Genomic DNA, 22,056 nt, shown 5'->3' on the forward strand with positions numbered 1-22,056 from the left:
TGGTGCCATTTGGATAATGTGGATTACCCCAGTGCCAGTCTGGGACCTGTGAAATGTTCCACCCCATAGTTCAGTTCTCCAAGAATGTAATATGCTATTTAGGTTCAGACCCAGTCTTGCAGTTTGGGGGTAAGTCCAGGAGTTCATACACAACATTATGGGGTCATTTCCTCGAGCATTCTTCCAGATACTTCCTGGTTTCCAGCAATGCCCCGCCAGTCTTTCTGATAGAAAGGTGGGGCTTTCCCAGTGCCACACGCTTCCTGCACTTGTGTCTGCTTCTGGAGCCCAGTGACAGGAAGACAGAAAAAAGAAACAGGGTTTCTCCCCCACACTGTTGGGACCATGGTTCCTCTGGTCAGAGAAGGTTCCGTTCCCTCAGAGTTGTAGGTGCTACCTGGCCACCACTGCTGTTACTATACTGGGACTGCCAGGAGTGGGGTGGGGTGGGGTGGGAGAAAACAACATCTGAATACACTGGATTTCCCTCATTTCCTCATACATTAGGGACCCCTTTTTCTTCTCTTCAGATCAGAGAGGGCTTTTCCTGGAGTCTTTGCGTCCATTCCCAGTTTCGAGCTGCTACTGAGTTCAGGCCAAGGGCATACCACAGGAACAACAGAACAGGCAACTCACCACAGGATTAGCATAACCTCAAATTCCGGTTCCCCCCACCCCACCCCCAGCCACCTGCTACCGTTTACCTTCAGAGTCCTCAGACAGCTGATCTATACACCCTGTCCACGTTCTTAGGTGCATTCAAATGGAAGAAATGGGGTGAAGTATGCTACACCATCTTAACCCTTGTTTGTATATGGATGTTTCCAGAAACCACTAAAGGAATTCTCTAAGCACTATTTGCCGACTAGTGTGAGGAATACAAAAGCAAAAGGAAAGGGAGCAAACATTTATATGAATACACACCATGATTTTTAAGTTAATACAATAACCTTATAAGGTAGAAAAACCAGGAGGGGCCAAGTTTATCTCTGGACAATGGAACGATGAAGGAAAGGCCACACCCCTGGCCATCCCAACCCCACGCAGCGCTGCCCTTACACTCTTAAGGTAGTATCTGTGTTGTCATCATGAGATGTCAGGGACTGCGTGAGTTGCATTTTAATTAAGTGCCCCCAAAAGAATATGCTTTCGCTAAAAGTATCAGTCTTGCTTTTGGGGAAAATACCAGGCTGTGAGGCTGACCAGCCGAGGGGGCTTTGGGAGTCTGAAGACCTTGACAGTCCTCATTTCACGCTGTGGAATGACAGCCTATCCACATGGCCACACAAGCTGCACACTGCAGACCTTAGGGGAAGCTTTTCTCGTGGGTTTTAATGTGAATGCCCCCCTGGAGCTGTGCACATTTTGGCTGTGTGCTCTGCTCACAGGAAAAGTCCTGGGCAATTAGAAAAATTAGGGGGTAACAACAACAGCCTGTCATTTCCTTTCTTCATTTACCCTCTGCCTGTTTCCTCCCTCAGTGTTGGAGGAAGACGATCATTACCTCTGCAGAGTCTTTGGATCTCTCTAGAAGCAGCTGCCCACTCTCCCAGAGTGCGCCGACAGGACTGAACCACGTGGGCTGGCCTGAGCACATTCCCGACACTGGTGAGTTACGTGCCTCTCTTTTGTTAGGTTCTCTGACACCCTGGCAAGGACAAGAGGGGAGTGTTGCTAGCAGCTATATCCACTTGTCTGGCGGCAGTAGCTTGAAGATGAGAGCGATAAACATCTCATCCCTCCAGTTGGGAAGGAGTGCTAGTACCTAGAGAAAAGGAATTCTAAGCCTGGGGCAGATTCCATTATTGAATTCCCAAGCCTGGATCCATTAGTTAATTTTGAGCAGGTCTACTGACTATCCTTTGCCCTTGTACCAGGATATAACCTCCAGAAGAAATAATCATGTAGTGAATTGTCTCTAATCTAGTGGTGGAACGTGGGTGTTTTCCCCTCTGAAGAACAATAGCCTCTTCCTTGAGTTTTATGACAGCCTCTGTGAGATCCTTTCCCAAAACTACAGCAAACAGCATCACATCAAACATTTGTCCATAAAAAGGTGGGTCTTTGTGCCAGAAGGGAATTGGGTCTCATGTGAGAGCCAGGATGGGCCTCTTCATGCACAATGACCACCTTCCTCACACCCAACCCAGGAGGGCCGGACGTGCTGAGATGTGCAAGGCCCCTGGTGGAAGGACAGATGTCACGTGTCAGGCCTTGAGCAGGTGCAGACTGTGTTAGGTGGTGACCTTACAGTCTAACTTACAGTCTAAAAGCACTCAACTGGCTGGAGAGAGGCCAGATCTGGTGTTTAAGAAAGGTATACAAGAGTAAAGCCCTAACTAAGCAGAGTTGACAAAACAAATCAGCCACATGTGTCAAACACACACTTTGTCCAGGCTTGGGGAGGAGGAGGCGTGGACTGGTACTCAGAGCCGTCAGCAGTTCAGTCCAGTTGGAGCTGAAGACCCTACAAAGCCAGTGATGGGAGACAGAGACGAAGGCACACGGTAGTCAGCCGAGCACTAGCGTTTGGCATGTGCCGTGTGCTAAGGCGTCAGCCCCGATGCAGACCCCGAGTCTCGAGCCCTGAATGTGACTCTGTGCACACTCCGCACTGGGCCCTGGGGAAGCTGGCTGCCCAGATTAGCTGGTGGACGTGATGGTTTTCCATTAGCAAATGGATGTGCTCAGGCTGCATTGTGAAGTGGACTTTTATCTTTCCCACACATGTCCAAGGGTTAGCCTGATGTGGCAGCATGCTGCCCTCTGCCCACCAGTCGGCGCCCAGGACAAACCCACCACATCCCCTCCTCTCGCAGTGGAGCCAGCAGGGCCAGGTGTGACCCTGCAAGTCCCCGGCACCTCCGGAGTTCATGTCTGTGACTCTGGAAGGGTCTGCAGGGTTTTACCAGGAATTTTCTTATTGCCTTCTGGTGGTATGGTTACTTCACAAGCTGTAGGTCACCTCTTTCTTCAAGCAGTTGTATCTTTGTTTGCGTCTTGTGGCTGATATCCTTCTCCAGTTTCTAGTGCTAGTAAAGGATTTTCCCTATTTTGTCAAAGTTTTATTGAGATATAGTTCACATACAGTTCCGCGGTTTTTAGCGTATTCACAGATATGTGCAGTCATCACCACAGTCAATCTTAGAACATTTCTGCACTTCATAATAAATTCTACACCCTTTAGCTACAACCTTTCATCGCCCTAAGGAACCATTAATCTGTTAATACTTCCTATCTCTGTAGATTTTTGCGTTTGCACGTGAATGCAATCATACAGGATGTGGTCTGGCAACTGGCTTCTTTCACCTGGCGCGGTGACCTCAGGGCCCACGCACAGTCCTGTGCATCAGCACTTCATCCCTTTGTGGCCAGGACACTCACCCTGTGGACTTCCCACAGTTTGCTGCTTCAGTCATCTGCTGATGAACATGTGGACTGTCCCATGCGTTGGCCACTGCGAATGATGCTGCTATAAGATCATGTGTGCAAAGTTCAGTGAAGACATCTGTCTTCATTTCCCTTGGATGTGGGCCTAGGAGTGGCAGTGCCAAATCATCTGAGGAGGGGCCAGGCTGCTTTTAAAGCAGCTGTGCCATTTTACACTCACTCCCCCCGCCAATGTGATTCCTCCGCTTTCTCTGTATCTGCATCAACGCTTGTTACCTCACTTTCAAGTCTAGTCGACTCAGTGGGGGGAGTTGTATCTTATTACGGCTGGGCTTGCATTTCCCTGATGACTGATGATGCCGGTCTTTCCGTGTGCTTATGGCCATCCATGTGTCTTCTCTGGAGAAATGTCTATTTGAACCCCTTACTCATTTTTAAATGAGGTTGTCTTTTTTACTGAGTTATAAGTGTCCTTTATATTCTGGATAGAAGTCCCTATCAGATACATGACTTGCAAATATTTTCTCCACTGCTGTGGGTTATCTTTTCATTTTTTGATGTTGTCCTTCGAAGCACAAAAGTTGTTTTGTTTTTTTTTTAATTTTGGTGAAGTCCAGTTTACCTCTTTTTTCTTTTATTTCTTGTGCTTTTGGTGTCCTGTCTAAGAATCCTTAGCCAAATTCAAGTTCGTGAAGATATGCTCCTGTGTTTCACCTAAGAGTTTTATAGTTTTAGCTCCTACATTTAAGTCTTTGGTGCATTTTGGGTTATCTTTCATATGCAGTGTTAGGTGGGGTCCAACCTCCTTCCTGCGTGTAGCTGCGTGTAGCTACCCAGCACCGTCTGTGGTGAGGACTGTTCTTTTCCCTTTGCGGGTCTTGGCGCTCTTGTCAGAAATAAGTTGACTAGAGGCCTGTGGGTTTATTTCTGGACTTTCAGTTGTATTCTGTTGATCTGTCCCTGTGCCACTACCATGCTGTCATGATTGCTGTTGCTTTGTAGCAAGTTCTGAAATCAGGAAGTGTGGGTCCTCCCACTTGCTTCTTCTTTTTCAGGATTGTCTTGGCTGTTCCAAGTCCCTTACGATTCCATAATCTGATAGAGATTGTGTTGAATCTGTATAGGAGTTTGGGGAGCATTGCCATCTTAACAGTATTGAGTCTTCTGATTCATGAACATGGGTTTTTTCCACTTATTTAGATCTTCTTTAATTACTTTCAACAATGTTTTGTGGTTTTCAGAGTATAAACTTGCACCTCTTTTTGATAAATTTATTCCTAAGGATTATATCTTTTTTGATACTTGTTATACACTGAATTAAGTCCCCCCAAAATTCGTATATGGGAGCCCTAATCCCCAGTGTGACTGAATTTGGAGATAAGGCCTTTAGGGAGGTAATTAAGGCTAAATGAGGTCATAAGAGGGGGTCCCTAATCTGATAGAGCTGGTGTCTTTATAAGAAGCAGAAACACCAGCTCTCTCTCCAAGCACGCGCACAGCAGAGGACGTGCGAGGACACAGTGGGAAGGTGACTATCTACAAGCCAGGAAGAGAAGCCTCACCAGAACCCACATTTTCCAGCACCTTGATCTTGGACTTCTAGCCTCCAGAATTGGGGAAAAATAAAGTTCTGATATTTAAGCCACCCAGTCTGTGGTATTTTGTGGTAATTTTGTTTGTTTGTTTGTTTGAGACAAGGTCTTACTAAGGAGTCTGTGATATTTTGTTATAGCAGCCCAAGCAGACTTATACAATGCTATTGTAAATGGAATTATTGTCTTAATTTCATTTTCAAATTGTTCATTACAATATATAGAAATACAATTGATTTTGGTGTATTGGTTTTATATCTTGAAACTTTGCTGAACTCACTAATCAGGTCTAGTGATTTTTAGTGAATTCTTTAGGATTTTCTACATACAAGAGCATGGCATCTGGAAACAGAGTTTTACTTCTTCCTTTCCAATCTGGTTGTCTCTTATTTCTCTGTTCTAGCCTAGTTGCCCTAGATAGGACCTCCAGTACAATGTTGAATAGAAGTGGTGAGAGTAGACACTCTTGTCTCATTCTTAATTCTAGGGAGAAGGCATCCAGTCTTCATCAGTAAGTGTGATGTCTTATCAGGCCGAGGAAGTTCCCCTCCATTCCTAGTTTGTCAAGTGTTTCTATCATGAGAGGGTATTGGATTTTGTCAAATCCTTTTTCTGTATCTATTGAGATGATCGTGCAATTTTTATTCTTTACTCTATTGATATGGCATTTTATACTAATTGATTTTCAGATGTTAAACCACCCTTGCATTCCTGGGATAAATCCCACTGGGTAAAAGTGTGTATTTTTTAAAAATATTTTGCTGAATTTAGTTTGCTAGTATTTTGTTGAGGATTTTTGCATCCATATTCATAAGAGATATTGGTCTATAGTTTTCTTGTGACCTTTTTGTCTGGTTTTTGTATCAAGGTAAAATAAGTTGGGAAGTGTTCTTTCTTATTCTATTTTTGGAAGAGTTTGCAAATAATTGGTATTAGTTCTTTTTTTCACTGTTTGGTAGAATTCAGTGGTGAATCCATCTGGGCCTGGGCTTTTCTTTGTAGGTAAGTTTTTGATTACTGATCGAGTCCCTTGATTTGTTACAGATCTATTCAGACGGTCTGAATTTCTTCTTGAGTGAATTTTGGTAGACTGTGTCTTTCTAGGAATTTGTCCATTTCATCTAAGTCATCTAATTTGATGGCATACAACTGTTATAGTATTCTCTTATAATCCTCTCTATTTCTGCGAAGTTAGTAGTAATGCTTCCTATATTGTTTCTGAGTCTCGTATTTTGGGTCATCTCCTTTATTCATCAAGTCAACTGAAGATCTATTAATTTTGTTGATCTTTTTGAAGAATGGCTTCTGGTTTCACTGATTTTCTGTATTGTTTATCCCTTTTTTAAAATTTCTCATTATGCCTATTTTCTATTCTCTATTAATTTCCACTCTAAACTTTATTATTAAATATTCCCTTTCTTCTATATGCATAAGGTTTAGTTTTGCTCTTTTTCCAGTGTCATAAGGTGGTGATTCAGTTGTTGATTTAAGATCTTTCCTCTTTCTTATTAAAATATGCATTTACAGTTATAAATCTCTCTTCAAGCACTGCTTTGTCTGTGTCCTGTAGTTTTGGTATGCTGTGTCTTCATTTTCATTCATCTCAAAGTATTTTCTGATTTTTCTTTTGATTTCTTCTTTAACTTACTGGCTACTTAAGAGTGTGTTAATTTCCACATATTTGTTGTTTCTCTGTTATTTTCTCTGTTATTAATTTCTAATTTCCTTGTTATTTTCTCTGTAAATTTTCCCTATTATTTATTTCTAATTTCATTCCACTGGGGTTAGAGAGTGCATTTTGTATTATTTCTATCCTTTTAAATTTACTGAGGTTTGTTTTATAGCCTAACATAGGATCTATCTTGGAGAATGTTCCATGTGCACTTGATAACAATCTAGTTGGTTTACAGTGTTGTTCAGTCCCCTATTTCCTTGTTGATTTTCTGTATGGTTGTTCTGTCCATTATTGGAAGTTGGATATTAAAGTCTACACCTCTTATCGCTGAATTGTTATTTATCCCTTCTCTTCTGTCAGTTTTTGTTTTATGTATTTTGGTACTGTTATTAGGTGTATATGTTTGAAATTGTTGTATCTTCCTCGTGTATTGAACTATTTATTATTCTAAAATATTCCTCTTTATCTCTAATGACATTTTTTTGTTTTAAAGGCTATTTTATCTAATACTAGTATAGCTATTCCAGTTTTGTTGTGGTTGTTCTTTGCATGATATACTTCTTTCTGTCCTTCACTTTCAATCTGTTTGTGTCTTTGAATCCAAAGTTTGTCTCCTGTAGATAACATATACAGGCAAACGGGAGATATTGCTGGTTGGGTTCCAGATCGCTGCAATAAATGCAAGTATGAAAATAAAGTGAGTCACCAATTTTTTTGGTTTCCCAGTGCATACAAAAATTATGTTTAGGCCGGGCGCAGTGGCTCACGCCTGTAATCCTAGCACTCTGGGAGGCCAAGGCGGGTGGATTGTTTGAGCTCAGGAGTTCGAGACCAGCCTGAACAAGAGCGAGACTCCATCTCTACTAAAAATAGAAAGAAATTAATCGGACAACTAAAAATATATAGAAAAAATTAGCTGGGCATGGTGGCACATGCCTATAGTCCCAGCTACTCGGGAGGCTGAGGCAGTAGGATCGCTTGAGCCCAGGAGTTTGAGGTTGCTGTGAGCTAGGCTGATGCCATGGCACTCTAGCCCGGGCAACAGAGTGAGACTCTGTCTCAAAAAAAAAGAAAAAGTTATGTTTACACTATACTGTAGTTTATTAAGTCTGCAATAGCATTATGTCTAAAATAACAATGTATATACCTTAATTTTAAAAAATACCTTATTGTTAAAAAAATGCCAACAATCATCTGAGCCTTCAACAAACGTAATCATTTTTTGGTGGAGGATTGCCTCAGTGTTGACTGATCAGGGTGGTGATTGCTAAAGTTTGGGTGGCTGTGGAAATTTCTTAAAATAAGACAACAGTAAAGTTTGCCAAAGTGATCGACTTTTCCTTTCACAAAAGATTTCTCTGTAGCACATGATGCTATTTGATAGTATTTTACCCACAGTACAATTTCTTTCAAAATTGGAGTCAATCCTCCCAAACCCTGATGATGCATCATCAACTAAGCTTATGGAATATTCTAAATCCTTTGTTGTCATTTCAACAGTGTGCACAACATCTTCACCAGGAGTAGATTCCATCTCAAGAAACCACTTTCTTTGTTCATCCACAAGAAGCAACTCTTCATCCAATAAAGTTTTATCATGAGATTGCAGCAATTCAGTCACACCTTCAGGCTCCACTTCTAATTCTAGTTCTCTAGCTCTTCCACCACATCTGCAGTGACTTCCTTCAGTGAAGTCTTGAACCCCTCAGAGTCATCCATGAGGGCTGGAATTAATTTCTTCCAAACCCTGTGAATGTTCATATTTGACCTCTTCCCATGAATCATGAATGTTCTTAATGGCACCTAGAATGGTGAATCCTTTCCAGAAGGTTTTCAATTTACTTCACCCAGATCCATCAGAGGAATCACTCTCTGTGGCAGCTATAGCCTTACAAAATGTATTTCTTAAATAATAAAACTTAAAAGTTGAAATTACTCTTTAATCCACAGGCTGCAGAATGGATGTTGTATTAGCAGGAATGAAAACTACATTAATCTCCTTGTACATTTTCATCAGATGTGTTGGGTGTCCAGGTGCATAGTCAATGAGCAGTAAAGCTTTGAAAGGAATCTTTTTTTCTGAGCAGCAGGTCTCAGCAGTGGGCTTAAAATATTCAGTAAACCATGCTGTAAACAGACGTGCTGTCATCCAGGCTTTGTTGTGCTATTTCTAGAGCAGAGGAGATTGAGCATAATTCTTAAGGGCCCTAGTATTTTCAGAATAGTAAGTGAGTACTGACTTCAACTTAGAGTCACCAGCTGCACTAGCCCTAACAAGAGGGTCAGCCTGTCCTTTGAGGCTCTGGCACCAGGCATTGACTTCTCTCTAGCTATCATAGTGCTAGATGGCATCTTCTTCCAATATAAGGCCGTTTCATCTACATGGAAAATCTGTTGGTTAGTGCAGCCACCTTCATCAATGATCTCAGCTAGATCTTCTGGACAACTTGCTGCAGCTTCTCCATCAACACTTGCTGCTTCACTTCATCCTTTTATGTTCTGGAGACAGATTCTTTCTTGAAACTTCATGAACCAACCGCTGCTAGCTTAAGACTTTTCTTCTGCAGCTCCTTCACCTCTCTCAGACTTCACAGAATTGAAGAGAGTTAGGACCTTGTTCTGGATTAGGCTTTGGTTTAAGGGAATGTTGTGGCTGGTTGATCTCTCCAGACCACTCAAACATTCTCCATATCAGCAATAAGGCTGTTTCACTTTCATTTCATTGGTGTGCTGACTGGAGTAGCAGTTTTAATTTCCTTCAAGAATTTTTCCTTTACACTCAGAATTTGGCTGTTTGGCTCAAGAGGTCTAGCTTTCAGCCCATCTTGGCTTGTAACATGCCTTCCTAACTAAGCTTCACTGTTTCTAACTTTTGATATAAAATGAAAGATGTACAACTCTTCCTTTCACTTGAACACTTAGCGGGTTATTAATTGGCCTAATTTCAATGTTGTTGTTTCTCAGCAAACAGGAAGGCCCAAGGAGAGGGAGCAAGGATGGGCAGTGGAGCAGTGAGAACACACACATTTACTGAATAAGTGCTGTCACATATGGCATAATGCATAAGACACCCCAAAACAATTACAGTAGTAACGTCAAAGATAACTGATCACAGATCACCATAACAGAGGTAATAATAATGAAAAAGTCTGAAATATTGTGAGAATTATGAGAATGTAACATAGAGACATAGTGAGCACCTGCTGTTGGAAAAACGGCGCTGAGGGACCTGTTGCCACAAACCTGCAACTCGTAAAAGATACAGTTATCTGTAAAGTGCAATACAGGAGAGAGCAATAAAACGAAATATGCCTGTAGTTACATCATGTTTTTTTATCCAACCTGATCCTCTTGCCTTTGGATTGGATTGTTTAATCCATTCACATTTACTGTTATTTTTGATATGGCTGGATTTACACCTACCATCTTATTTTTTGTTTTCCATATGTCTTGTATTAATAGTTTGTTGCTCTATTCCTCCTTTACTGTTTTTCACACCGAGTGAATATTTGCTAATGTAATATTTTAATTAATGATTCATTGCATTTTTTGAAATTTTTTTAGTAGTTTCTTTAGGGTTTAACATATACATGTCCTATCAGAATCAACTTCAGATGTATACTAGTTCAATTCCAGTAATATATAGAAATATTACTCTTATACGGCTCCATTCCCTTCTCCCCTTTTTGTAATATTATTGGTATATATAGTATGTCTACTGATATTATAAACCCAACAGTGCATTAATAAACTGATTACTGTATCATCTGCCAGCATTTTATTAACCCATTACAGCTTTTCTCTCACCCACCTCCTTTATGCTGCATATTGGCAGATAAATTCCACATATATTACATTTTTATATGTTATAGGCCCCAAATACATTATACACATATTATTTTATACAACTGCTTTTTAAATTAGTTAAGAAAGGAGAAAAATATGAATTTATAGTGTCTTTTATAATTACACAATTACCTTTATCATTCCCTGTGTTCATATGGATTCATCTTATCCTCTAGGGTTATTGCTTTCAGTCTGAGGAAATCTCTTTAGTATTTCTTATACGTTGGGTTTGCTAGCAACAAAGTCTTTTAGTTTTTATTTATCTGGGAAAGTCTTTACTTAGCCTTCATTTTCAAAAGAGCTTTGCTGCTGTAATAGTGTGAAATATGTATTTGGTCTTCATCCCTGTTTCCTGGCATACAACTGCTAAAATTCTTGCAATCTCCAAAGTGATGTCTTTGTATGCTGATTGACTGATGGCTGGCAGCCCCCAGGCAGCTTCAGGTCACCAGAAAAACCGCAGCAGGATTAGAGGGTCAGAACTTTCAGCTCCACCCCCAGTGGGGCTGAAGGTTAAGTTGATCACCAATGGCCAATGGTTTAATCAATCATTCCGATATAATGAAGTCTCCATAAAAGGTCCAAAAGGACAGGGTTCAGAGAGCTTCCAGATAGCCAAAGATGGGAGGCTTACAGGAAGGTGAACAAGAATTCACCCATGTGTGGGGGAGGGTGGTGCACCCCAACTCTGTGGGAACAGAAGCTCTTGAGCTCAGGACCCTTCCAGACCTCACCCTATGTGCCTCTTCATCTGGATGTTTATTTGTATTCTTTAAAATACCCTTTGTAATAAATTGGTAAAGGTAAGTAAGTGTTTCCCTGAGTTCTGTGAGCTGCTCTAGCAAATTAATTTAACCAAAAGAGAGGGTCACAGGGACCCCAACTTCAAGCCAGTCAGAAGTTCCAGAGGCCTGGAATTGTAACTGGTGAGAAGGAGGGTCTGTCTTGGGGATTGAGTCCCCAACCTGTGGGATCTGATGCTCTCTCCAGGTAGATAATGTTGAAATTGAATTGGAGGACACTGTCTGGTGTCTACTGCAGAACTGATTGCTTGCTTGCTGGTGGAGAGATATCCCCACATATTTGGGGGTCACAGGAGTCTTCTGTGTTGATCGTTGTAGTGTGAGAGCAGAGAAAAAATGATTTGAGTTCTTCCAAACAGCTGCATAAAGGATTCTTGGTTAACGAGTGTTTCTTTTTCCTTTTAGCATTTTTGATATGCTATCCCATTGCCTTTTGGCTTCTGTAGTTTCTGCTGAGAAGTCGACTGTTAATCATATTAGGGAAGCCCTACTAAGTTATGTTCACTTGCTGTTATTCTCTTGCTGCTTTCTGGATTTTCCCCTTGTCTTTCACGTTCATCATTTTTACTATGATGTGTCTGTGCGTGTCTATGTTTATCTTCCTTGGCAATCATTGGGCTTCCTGGATGTGTGGGTTATTGTTTTTCAATAAATTCTGAAAGTTTTTATTCATTATTTCTTTGAATATTTTTTCCTTCTCCTTTCTTTCTCTCTTTTCTTTCTGGCATTCTCATTGCTCTTATGTTGGTGCACAGAATGGTATCCCACATTTCTCTGAGGCTCTGCTCATTTTATTTCCTGGTTGTCTGTTCTTTGGCTTGTATAATCTCTATCAATCTGTCTTCAAGTTTGCTAATCCTTTCTTCCACCTGTTGAAACCTACTGTTAAGCCCTTCTAATGAATTTTTATTTTAGTTATTAACATTACACTTTTCAACTCCAGAATTTCCACTTAGTTCTTTTTTATAATTTCAATCAAGAGATTGAAAGAGATTTCATTATGTCTTTTATAATTATAAATCTCTAAACCTATAATTTATAATGAATTATAATTTATATAATTATAATTAGAATAAATATGTTATAATACATTTATTATTTCTAAATTATATTTATTTCTAATTTATTCTCTGATGTAACATTGTCATGATATCTTTTCCTTTTAATCATGGTTCTGTAGTTCTGTGGACTTGTTTATAATGGCTACTTTGAATTGTTTTTCTGATACCTCTGACATCTGGTCACTCTCACAGTCAGTTTCTATTGCCTGCTTTTTTCTCCCATTGTGTGGGTCATACTTTCCTGTTCCTTTGCATGTCTCACAATTTTTGGATGGAAATTGGCCATTTTAGACAATATACTGTAACAACTCGGCACTGCTCCCCCACCAGTCCTGCTCTTGTTATTTGCTTATTTAGTAACTGGTGACATTGGGGGAAGTCTCTTTCCCTTCCCACAGCGTTAAGTCTCTGGTGTTCCTCAGAGAGGTGGAGCTTTGGGCAGGCCCACACTTACCCTTGGATAACAGTGGCTTTGCCAGGGCTCTTTTCCACTTTCTCTGACCACACCCAGACGTTAAACTTCACTAATTGGCAGCTGATTGTTTTGTTATTTTCAGTATCATCCTGGGGCATAAATTGTTCTACAAGCTAATGCAATACAATTCTGGCTCACTTGAAGGAACACTTTCTGAGGTCGATGTCTGGTGTTTGTTCCAATCCCAGAAGGGCTCCTCTCAACTGTCTTATTCTCTGTTCTCTCTTACAAATAGTAGTTTACAGTCTAGGCTGTATCTCTGTTAGATCCACAAATCTCCCAGTTCCCTTCACTGCAACCTCCACTACTTTTGAAAGCATCTTTAGGTTTAAACTTCTCCATGCTCTGTTACAAATGAGGTCAGTTCCTTTGGAAAGAAATCAGGAGCTATCTGTTTTACAGCCCACTTCTCCCCCAGGCAAAACCTTTGAGCCAGGGCTCTGGAGCTGGGCCTAAGGACAATGGCAAGCTTCTCTCTGGGTGACACTCTGTGGGTCCCTTGGAGAGGGAGAGCATTAGCCCAAGGTCCTCTCAGCTTGCCTCTCCTGGCATGCAACCACTGTCCTACAAGCAGGGGGAAGGGCTACTGGGTCCTTGGTGTTCTCTGTGTGCCAAAGAAGGGAGCCCAACCACTCTCACCCAGCAACAGGTAGCTGGCTGGCAGGGCCGCAGCAACAGAGAGCCGGGGGCAGGGAAGAAAGGCCTCTGGGGGAGGTGAGGGGAAAGAAGCCCGTGTGGCCGCAGCAGCCTGTAGTGGCCTCTCTGCCTAGCTCAGCTGTGAGGGGGAGGGAAGGAGCAGTCTCCGTTCAAACAACACAGACTCTTGCCTTTCTTACTAAACTGTTGATTTTCTTGAAGAGACATTTCTTTATTTGCTATTTACTCTTAGGACCATTCTAGAGATTTTAAATGGTTGTTTTTTAAATAATTTTCACCAGTTTCACTGAGAGTGGGTCATTGGAGTTCCTCTCACTGTCCTGCCCAAAGTCAATCTCAATTTTTTCTATTTTTACAACCTATTGGTAATTTCAGTGAGAGTCTTGGAGGAGATCAGTTGAATGACTGTGCTCATATTGTACCTTATTCCGATCCACTTCTTAAACTTCCTCACGATAGCCTCAGCAGCTAGCATTATACTCTGCACGTAGTAGGTTCACGGTGTCATTTTTGCCAATGGTACCGGCGATATTCCGGCAAGAAGTGTCTGGGGAATCGTCAAAAAGGGGAGAAAGGGAGTTAACAGTGACAGAGTGGTTCGAAGCATGGGTGGTGAGCCTGGAGCCGGCTCCGCCACTTCCTGAGTGTGTGGCCTTGGATTATTCTGAGCCTCAGTCAATTTCAACTGTAAAACTGGCTAATAATGGTACCTATCAGATGAAGGTATGAAGACTAAATAATACATGCAAAGTATCTAACACTCGGTATACACTAACGAACACGAGCTGCCATTTCAGACATCGCTAGGGCTGTTGCGCATTTACAGGTCATTCCACTCAGCCCCCACGAGAACCCTGCAAAGTAGTTGTTGGTGCTCCCGTTGGATGGGTGAGGAGAGAAACACGCAGGAAGGTTACATAATTTACTAGGTCGCAACTTGTAAGACAGAACCAGGATTTGCAACCAGATGGCGCTGGCTTTAAATTTCTCTCCATCCAGCACTGTAGCCGGAAGCAGAGGAGCAGTGAGGAGACATGAGACAGAAACTCATCTCGAGGCTCCAGTCCCACTCTGTTTCTGTTTCTGCGTGTACGGTTGGATTTCGTCTCCTACCTTCACACCATCAAGCCAGCCTCAAGCAACACTGACCTTTCTGTGCTGACCCTTCTGACATTGTGTAAATGTTCATTCCTCTATATACACGTATGTACAGCATATAAACACAGACATGCACTGTATGATGGCGTTCTGGTCAGTGACAGACCACATGTATGGCAGTGGTCCCATGAGATCTATAATGGAGCTGAAAACCCCTATCGTCTAGTGGTGTCTCCCTGAGAATGCCACAGCACAGCACGTTACTCACGCGTTTGTGCTGACGCTGGGGAAAACACGTATTTTTTATAGATTTAGTGTAGCCCAAGTGCGCAGTGTTTATCAAGGCTACAGCAGCGCACGGGAATGTCCCAGGCCTCACATCGCTCACCACTCGCTGACGCACCGGAGCCCTTCCAGTCCGGCGGGCTCCCCGCACGGTAAGGGCCCTATGCAGGTTACTGTTTGCTATCTTTTATTATCGTATTTTTACTGTGTCTTCTCTAGGTTTAGATATGTTTAAATACACAAATACATACCATTGTGCTACAACGCCCACAGGACTCGGAACAGTGGCCTGCTGTGCAGTTGTGTGGCCCGGCAGCAACAGGCCACCCCCACAGCCTAGGCGCGCAGCAGGCTACGCCACTGGTGTGAGTGCACTCTCGGACGGTCACACAAGGGCAAGATCATCTAACAATGCATTTCTTAGAATGTATCCCCATTGTACAGCATGCGTGACTCTATATGAAAAATATATGTAAATGTACCTAAATATTTATAATTATAAACCTAACATGTGATGGTAAGGGCATCCCGTCTCTTTTAATAGCATCTAAAATGGTACCTATAAGCTTTGCAGGGACAGAGTCTTCCCATGGTGGGGGCTAAGTCTCACTGTACCAATCATTGTCCCTGAGACCCCCGCACCTCGGACGGTGGGCATTAATTCCAGCCGTCGTCACCACTGTGGTCTTAGGACACACAGATAATGGGGACACACTACCTTTCCCCTAATGACAGCTAAAACCATGATACCTGATGCAAACACACTGCAGTCTCGGGAAGATCCACAAGGGAAACAGACTGTAAAGGCGTGGCACTTGGCTGTCTGGCTGAGACAGCGGTCACTCGGGCCGCTGCCACTGCTCCCTCCACATGGGAGCACCCTCAGGCCTCCCAAAGTCCTAATCCCAAAGAGCGAGATCCTCCCTCTCCTGCCCAGCTGGCCTCCTGCACAGGTCCAGGCCGCACTCATCCCTCTGCAGCTCCTCACCGAGCCCAGCCTGCGGCGGGCACTCTGCACGCCCTGGGGACATGGTGCTGGGGAAGGCCCTGTCCCCTCACACACCCCGTCTGTAGGGAGCAGCGAGCCACTGGCAGAGTAAGTGCTGAGAAGGACTAAACCGAGTCTGAGGAGGGACACTGACTGAGATCTGAAGGTTGAGAAGGAGCCAACACCATGAAAAGCCAAGAGAAGGTCACCCTAGGTGAAAGGGACGGGGAGTGCCCAGACCATGAGGGAGAAGGGGAAGCAGCCAGCCAGGCTGTGGCTGGAGTGCAGAGAGCAAGGCACAGGGGCGGGAGGGGGCGAGAAGTCCGTGGCCAGGTCTTGGGAAGTGTGAAAGGAAGCCTCCGCAGAGACTGCAGGAGGGGCGTGGCACAGTCTGATGAATGCTGTATTCTAGAGCCCCCTTGGGCTGCTCTGTGGATGAGACCGAAGCCGTTTTCCACGCACGGTGTGGTCGTGGTAGCAGCAGAGTGAGAGAGACGTGGACATCTCTGACATTTACTTTGGAGGTGGAACCCACAAGATGTGCTGGGTTGGGAGGGTGACTGATGCTGGCTGTGACCATCCCTTCCCAAGCAGTTCTTCCCACCCACCAGGACTGGGCACGCAGGCCTCTAGGGACAACCACGGGGGAAGACAGATGGTGACCCCAGCCATGCAGAGGAGCCTGCACCCAGGAAGGAGGGAAGGGAAGAGCCATTCTTCCCAAGGATGGGAAACAGTGGAAGCAGAGATGGGAACTGTGCATGCAGGGTATGGGCAGCCAGAAAAGAAAGGCAGGCACATCCCCAGACAAGTAAAGGAAACTGAGGAACTGAAGGCCGGGAGATCCACACGGAGATTTGGCTGAGTCATCCCCCAATGCCTCTTAATTGAACAATAACACCAGTATTAGCTATGCATGTACAGAGCTTGGCCCTTCACCTAGAACTGTGCTGGGCCATTGCCCGAGACGTTGGGGCAGATATTATGAATAACATACTCGTGTGCCGGCCTAGATACCAGAGGGCCGCCAGGAGAGGAAACAATGAGATGCAGGGTCCCTGCGGCACAGAGCTAAGAACTAGGAGCTCAGGGATGGAGATGGGCTATAGGAAACAGACCCCAAATGGAGGGGAGCAGAGAGAATGCCCACTTTTCCAGCACCCACTCTGTACCGTCTGGTGTGTTGGAGCACCGCACACACGCTTACTCATCCTAGCCATCCCAACACTGCTGGCGCGCCACGCAGAACCAGCCCCCGCGGGCCGGGGACGGGTGATGATGCTGCGTATGTGTTGGGGAAGGGGGATGTCAGCGGCCCTGATCAGGCCCCCAAACCGCCAAGGGAGACCACAGCGCCCACTGTTTTCCGACTCCTGGATTTTGTATTTCACACGATGACTTCTTGATTAGCGCCCTTGTTTGGAGCTGTGGAGACATCTCTTCTGGATGCTCATGACTTCTGAGAGGAACACATGACAGAGCGATGCCTTCCCTACCCTGACCCCCGCCCAATAACCCCATAATTCCTGGCTCCTTGTCATGCGCCTTGTGGCCCCCATTTTCGTTTATGCCTGTCACTGTACTTTTCCACGCACTTTCTTAAATCATTTGGCGCGGGCGATGACTCCACTTTGTATAGCCCCCCTTAACCACCGCAGAGCGCCGGCCGACCCGTGCGCCCGGGCGGGGCGCGCTCTAGCGCCTGGCTGTCGGGAGGGTAGCGGGAGCCGGGTGGTCCCCGCTTCCCTGTGCGCGTGGCGGGCCGGGGCCGGGGGGCGTGTCCCTGAGGAGCGCGCTCCCCGGGTCGGCGTGCGCGCCTGCCTGCCTGCCTGGCCCGGTCTCTGCCCCGGGCTGAGTGGGGCCACCCGCTGGCGTCCCCGCTCCAGCTGGGTGTGGACCCGCGGCCAGCGGTCGGAGCTGGAGTCCTTGCGGAGGAACAGCGAGCGCCCGCCCGTTCTACTCACCACCACGGCCTCAGGGTCCCTGGACGTCCCCTCCTGAGGCCAACCCTGTCTTAATACACGCGTGCGGATGCCGGAGGTGCAGCCCTGCGGGCACCGAGGGCGGCCTGGGGCCCCCGCACGCCGCGCCCGCGCCCGCCGCCGCCGGCGCTCCAGGTCTGCGTGCGCGCGTGCGTGAGCGCGTGCCGACCGGGCCCGCGACCTGCGCCGAGTCGCCTCCGCGGCTCTGCGCCCGGCCGGCGGGCCGGGAGCTGGCGGCGAGCGGTTGCGCTGCGCCCCGCCGGGTGTGCGCCTGGCCTCGCCCCCGGCCGCGCGCGCCCCACATCTGCAGAGGGTCCCCGCAGCCGCAGAGCCAGAGCGGCCGGCGGCCGGCCGAGAGCCTCCTTAGCGGAGCCCCATGATGTCAGCCGGCCCGGAGCGGCGGCCGCGCGGCGGCGAGGATGGGGCCGAGGTCGCCGCGCGGCCGCCCGCACGCCCCTCGCCCTCCGACGGCGACCACAGGCCCGGTTCGTGCGCCCCATCGCCCGGCAGCCCCGCCGCCGCGCCGCCGCCCGCGGCCCAGCCTCCCCCGAGCCTGTGGCTGGAGCTCGGGCCCGCCTGCATGAGGGCGCAGCAATGCCCCAGCGAGTCGAGCGGGCAGACGAGCGGCGACCTGGGCACTAGCAGCAGCAGCAGCGCTGGGCTGTCCCCGGGCTCCGACTCGGACAGCAGCGGCGTGGTGTGCGGCGGCCGCGGGGGCATGCGCGGCGCCCTGTCCCGCTCCTGGAGCCTGGAGAGCCTGCGCTCGGCCACCGCTGGTAAGGGCGCCGCCCGCGCCCTGTGCTCCCGGCGTCTGTCCTCTCGCGCCCCTTGGCCTCTCCTTTCCGCTTGTCACTATCTTTCCTGCCTCTCCTGTTCCTGCCTCACTTTTCCTGTTGCTTGTTTCCATCTCGTGGTCCCTTCCTTCCTATTGCTTCACCCTTCCGATTCCTTTCATGTTCCTGGTTTCCTTCTGATGTCCTCCCACCTGTGTCTTTTTTGACTGGCTTCTACCGGTGGGCCACCTGTTACAGCCGGGACCCTGTTGGCCCCCATAGCAGGGCGCGTCCTCAACTGGGAAACTGCGTGTTTAAGGTGAGACTAGAATTGGGTCCCTGGATGCGCTGTTTCCTTTCCCCAAACTGTTCTTGACCAATGGACAGGTCTGGTTTTCCAGACCGCAGCTCTGTAAAGCAAGGAAGATGGAGAGGGCCCGCTGGCCGAGGGCGGACCGTGTTGCGCCACCTGGCTGTGGGTGTGCTTGGTCCTGACCCCGGGACTGAGGCTCCCAGCCCAGAGGTGGGGGATTGTCCAAGGCCCTCTGGAGCAAGAGCGCATTTTCCCGGACGTGAGATTGCTCTGGTGTCTCCTGGTACCGTGTGCCCCTCGTAGTGCCCCCGTATCTACTTGGAGGGCCGAGTTTGGGGTATTGGTTGAGAGGAAGACTTTGGCTCCAAATAATAATGGAATGAGGAAGTCCAGAGTGGCTTTATGGATGGTGATCACCTGCCCTTGGTTATTTGCTGCACGGGGTTCTTTCTGTTTTACTTCTTGCAAACACTCCACAAGTATTTTGAGCCTCTACACAGTAGGGGTGAAGGACAGCAGCTGCTGCCTGGAAATCGGGGAGGTTATGCACCCCTTATGCTTCTGCGTGGGGCTGAAGGAGCAGCCTGCGAAAGCTGCAAGGCCCCGCATCAGTGTGGGGTGAGACTTTGCGTGTGCCGGAGTCAGAGGTCAGAGCTAGAGAGCAGGGGCCGTACAGACTGCAGAGGGGAGCACAGCTGGGTCGGGAGGAGTAGAGAAAAGGCCACTCCAGCAGGGTTGAATGCTCCTTGAATGACAGATACGGGGGTTGGATTTTGCTCTGCAGTCAGAGGGTTCGGAAAGGGAAATGGAAGACACGCAGACCTCTGCAGTGAGCACTCCGTGATCTCATCTGCCCTCTCCCAAAACATACGGTGAAATTCAGGAAAGTTGAATAATCCAGCTGTTGGTTTTTCCTCCAACTACAAGTGTTTCATTGTTCTGTAGCTCTGATTTCATCCAATCCCAATTCCCTTGAAACCCTCCTTTCCCTCCTCTCAGGTGCTTAAATAGGACCCATTTTGAGAAAACCAAGCTAGATAAAAATGTAAGTGGGACCTTGATCACAATGGCAAAGGACCCCCTTCCCTCTTTCTCTGCCCAAATGGCTTCTTTCCTTCCTTTCCAGAGTCGAAAGGCATTCTTGCTCCCACCTCAGGAGCTGCAGACCCGGCCCAGAGAGGCTCGAGGAGGTTCCCCCTCAGTTTCCCTCCCAGACTCCTCCTTTCTTCCTTCTGTCCCAAGTACGTGCACCAGTGAGACAGGCAGAGAAGGCAGAGACTGGGGTTTATTAAGCAACACCAAGACCAGGGACTCCCCAGCCCAGCAGCACGGAGGCAGCCGGGTGCGTTTCAGAGAGAGCAGTAATGTTCGCGTGAAGGTCTGGAGTGCGGGGCCGGGGGGAGCACAAGGGGAAAGCGAGGTCCCAGAGACTCCTCCTTGAGAGGATCAGAGCTGCCTTGCCAATGGGCTTTAAAGCAACAGGTGTCGCAAGGGTTGATATGAGACCAGAAATGAACGAGGTGCCCTCGTAGAGTGCGGGAGCACTGGCCCACGGGCGGCACACTGCCCAGGGGTGCTGGTCAGTCACCAGCCAGAGCCACTGAGGAAGCATTTTAAATCACCTCTTCATCTTCTTGGCCCCCACTCCCTTTCCCCCACCCCTGCTTCCTGCCTCGTTCGGTCGGACCTGCATCTGCAGTCCGCAACACTAGATATGTAAAAGGACACTGCACGTATGCTATAAAGTGGCAAGTCCATGAAGCCGTCCGTCTGTCTCAGCTGGATTCCTGGACAGAATTAACCCTGGTGCTCCTCTTCTGCAGTGGGACTAGCAATTTGCCATCTTTGGCAAGAATTGAGAAATCAGGCACTCAAATAATTCTCTTTAGATTTGTGGTTCAAATGAGGAAGTCTGGTTGGAAAAGCCTGGCGGAGAGGAGAACTTAAAGGGAAGAGGAAAATTATTTTATTGAGCATTTTCTGTATGTCCTGCTAATCTAAATATGAAAAGAGGCCCAGAGAGGTGCAGTAACTTACCCGCAGTTGCCCAGTGAGGCTGTGTCTGAACAGAGCTTTGGGCCTGGATGGGTGTGGCTTGAGGGGGCCCTTTGCTGGCTTCAGGGCTGGGGGCTGTGCCTGGCCCAGCAAGGACAGGCGCTGTGCTGGTTTGGTTGGCACAGTGAAATGGTTCTGGCTATGCAGATGCTCAGGGTTGTTATTATTGCTATTCAGCAATCACAGCTTTTTTCTGGGTGCCAGCTTTCTCATTTGCAAAACAAAGAAATTAAAGCCAAAGTTTGACCTCTTTGCTGATCAACTCTAAAACCCCATGATTCTACTCAGAGTTATATGATTTGAGGTGAGTACTCCCCACTGCGTTGGCCTTTGTTGCATGTTGTGTTTCTATTTGACTAGTCTAATGGCTCTAAGACAAAGCACGTGTGTCTACTCTATTAAGAAAGATTAAGAGTTACCAGTGAGGGATCTTTGGCACAGCTTAGTTGTCTGATTTTCATGGTGGGGCCTATAGCTGAACATTTCTGGAGGTCCCAGCAAGAACCAGAAAGGCTAGCTCCTGGGCCTGGGATCGCGGCTGACTCGCAGGCATGGCACCGGAGAGGAAATCCGGGCAGGACCTGTAGACGCTTTTTGTTTCCAGAAGACTTCTTGAATGCTAAATGTCCAGTGTTGGCATTTTCCCTGAAATGTCATTCGCCCTGCTGTGGAGAAGACTTCCCTCAGAGGCAGAATCTGAAAATGAAATGCAGTTGACAGGGTGGGATTTCCACAGCCCTTCTTTGTGCCCCGTGCTCTCATCTGCCCCCAGGCACCCGGGACCCCAGAGCCCTCGCTGTGCTGTTACGCTGCAGTTACTTGGCTCAGGCTTCTTCAGTTCCTGTTCTGGATGTGTCATCTGACGAGCTTAATTTCTGAGTTCAGGCTTCGGGGATTAACAGTGTTCACTGCCTGTGCTTTTGCGTGGTCAGTGTCATACGATTTCTTCTTGTGGAGAAGCCATGTGGCTTCTGGGTTCCTCCGCAAGTCTCTGGCTCAGGAGGGCATCAAGCGTCTACACAGCTAGGCCTCTCTGGCCGTCAGACATTAATACCTGCTGTGT

At 46.9% G+C, this 22,056-nt stretch overlaps 1 protein-coding gene and 1 pseudogene across 1 annotated transcript in view; both read left to right on the forward strand.

Annotated features, from left to right (window-relative positions):
* Positions 1 to 22,056, forward strand: part of ARHGEF4 (Rho guanine nucleotide exchange factor (GEF) 4) — a 133,469-nt gene that overhangs the window by 34,062 nt on the left and 77,351 nt on the right. Inside the window, exon 3 of the mRNA XM_012649913.1 lies at positions 1,482 to 1,608. Coding sequence (XP_012505367.1) covers positions 1,482 to 1,608 — 127 coding nt within the window. The remainder of the gene's footprint in view (positions 1 to 1,481; positions 1,609 to 22,056) is intronic.
* The window catches only part of LOC105814810, a 39,338-nt pseudogene continuing 35,513 nt past the window's right edge, over positions 18,232 to 22,056 (forward strand).

This window comes from Propithecus coquereli, unplaced genomic scaffold (assembly GCF_000956105.1).
Source record: "Propithecus coquereli isolate 6110/MARCELLA unplaced genomic scaffold, Pcoq_1.0 Scaffold307, whole genome shotgun sequence".
NCBI lineage: Eukaryota > Metazoa > Chordata > Mammalia > Primates > Indriidae > Propithecus > Propithecus coquereli.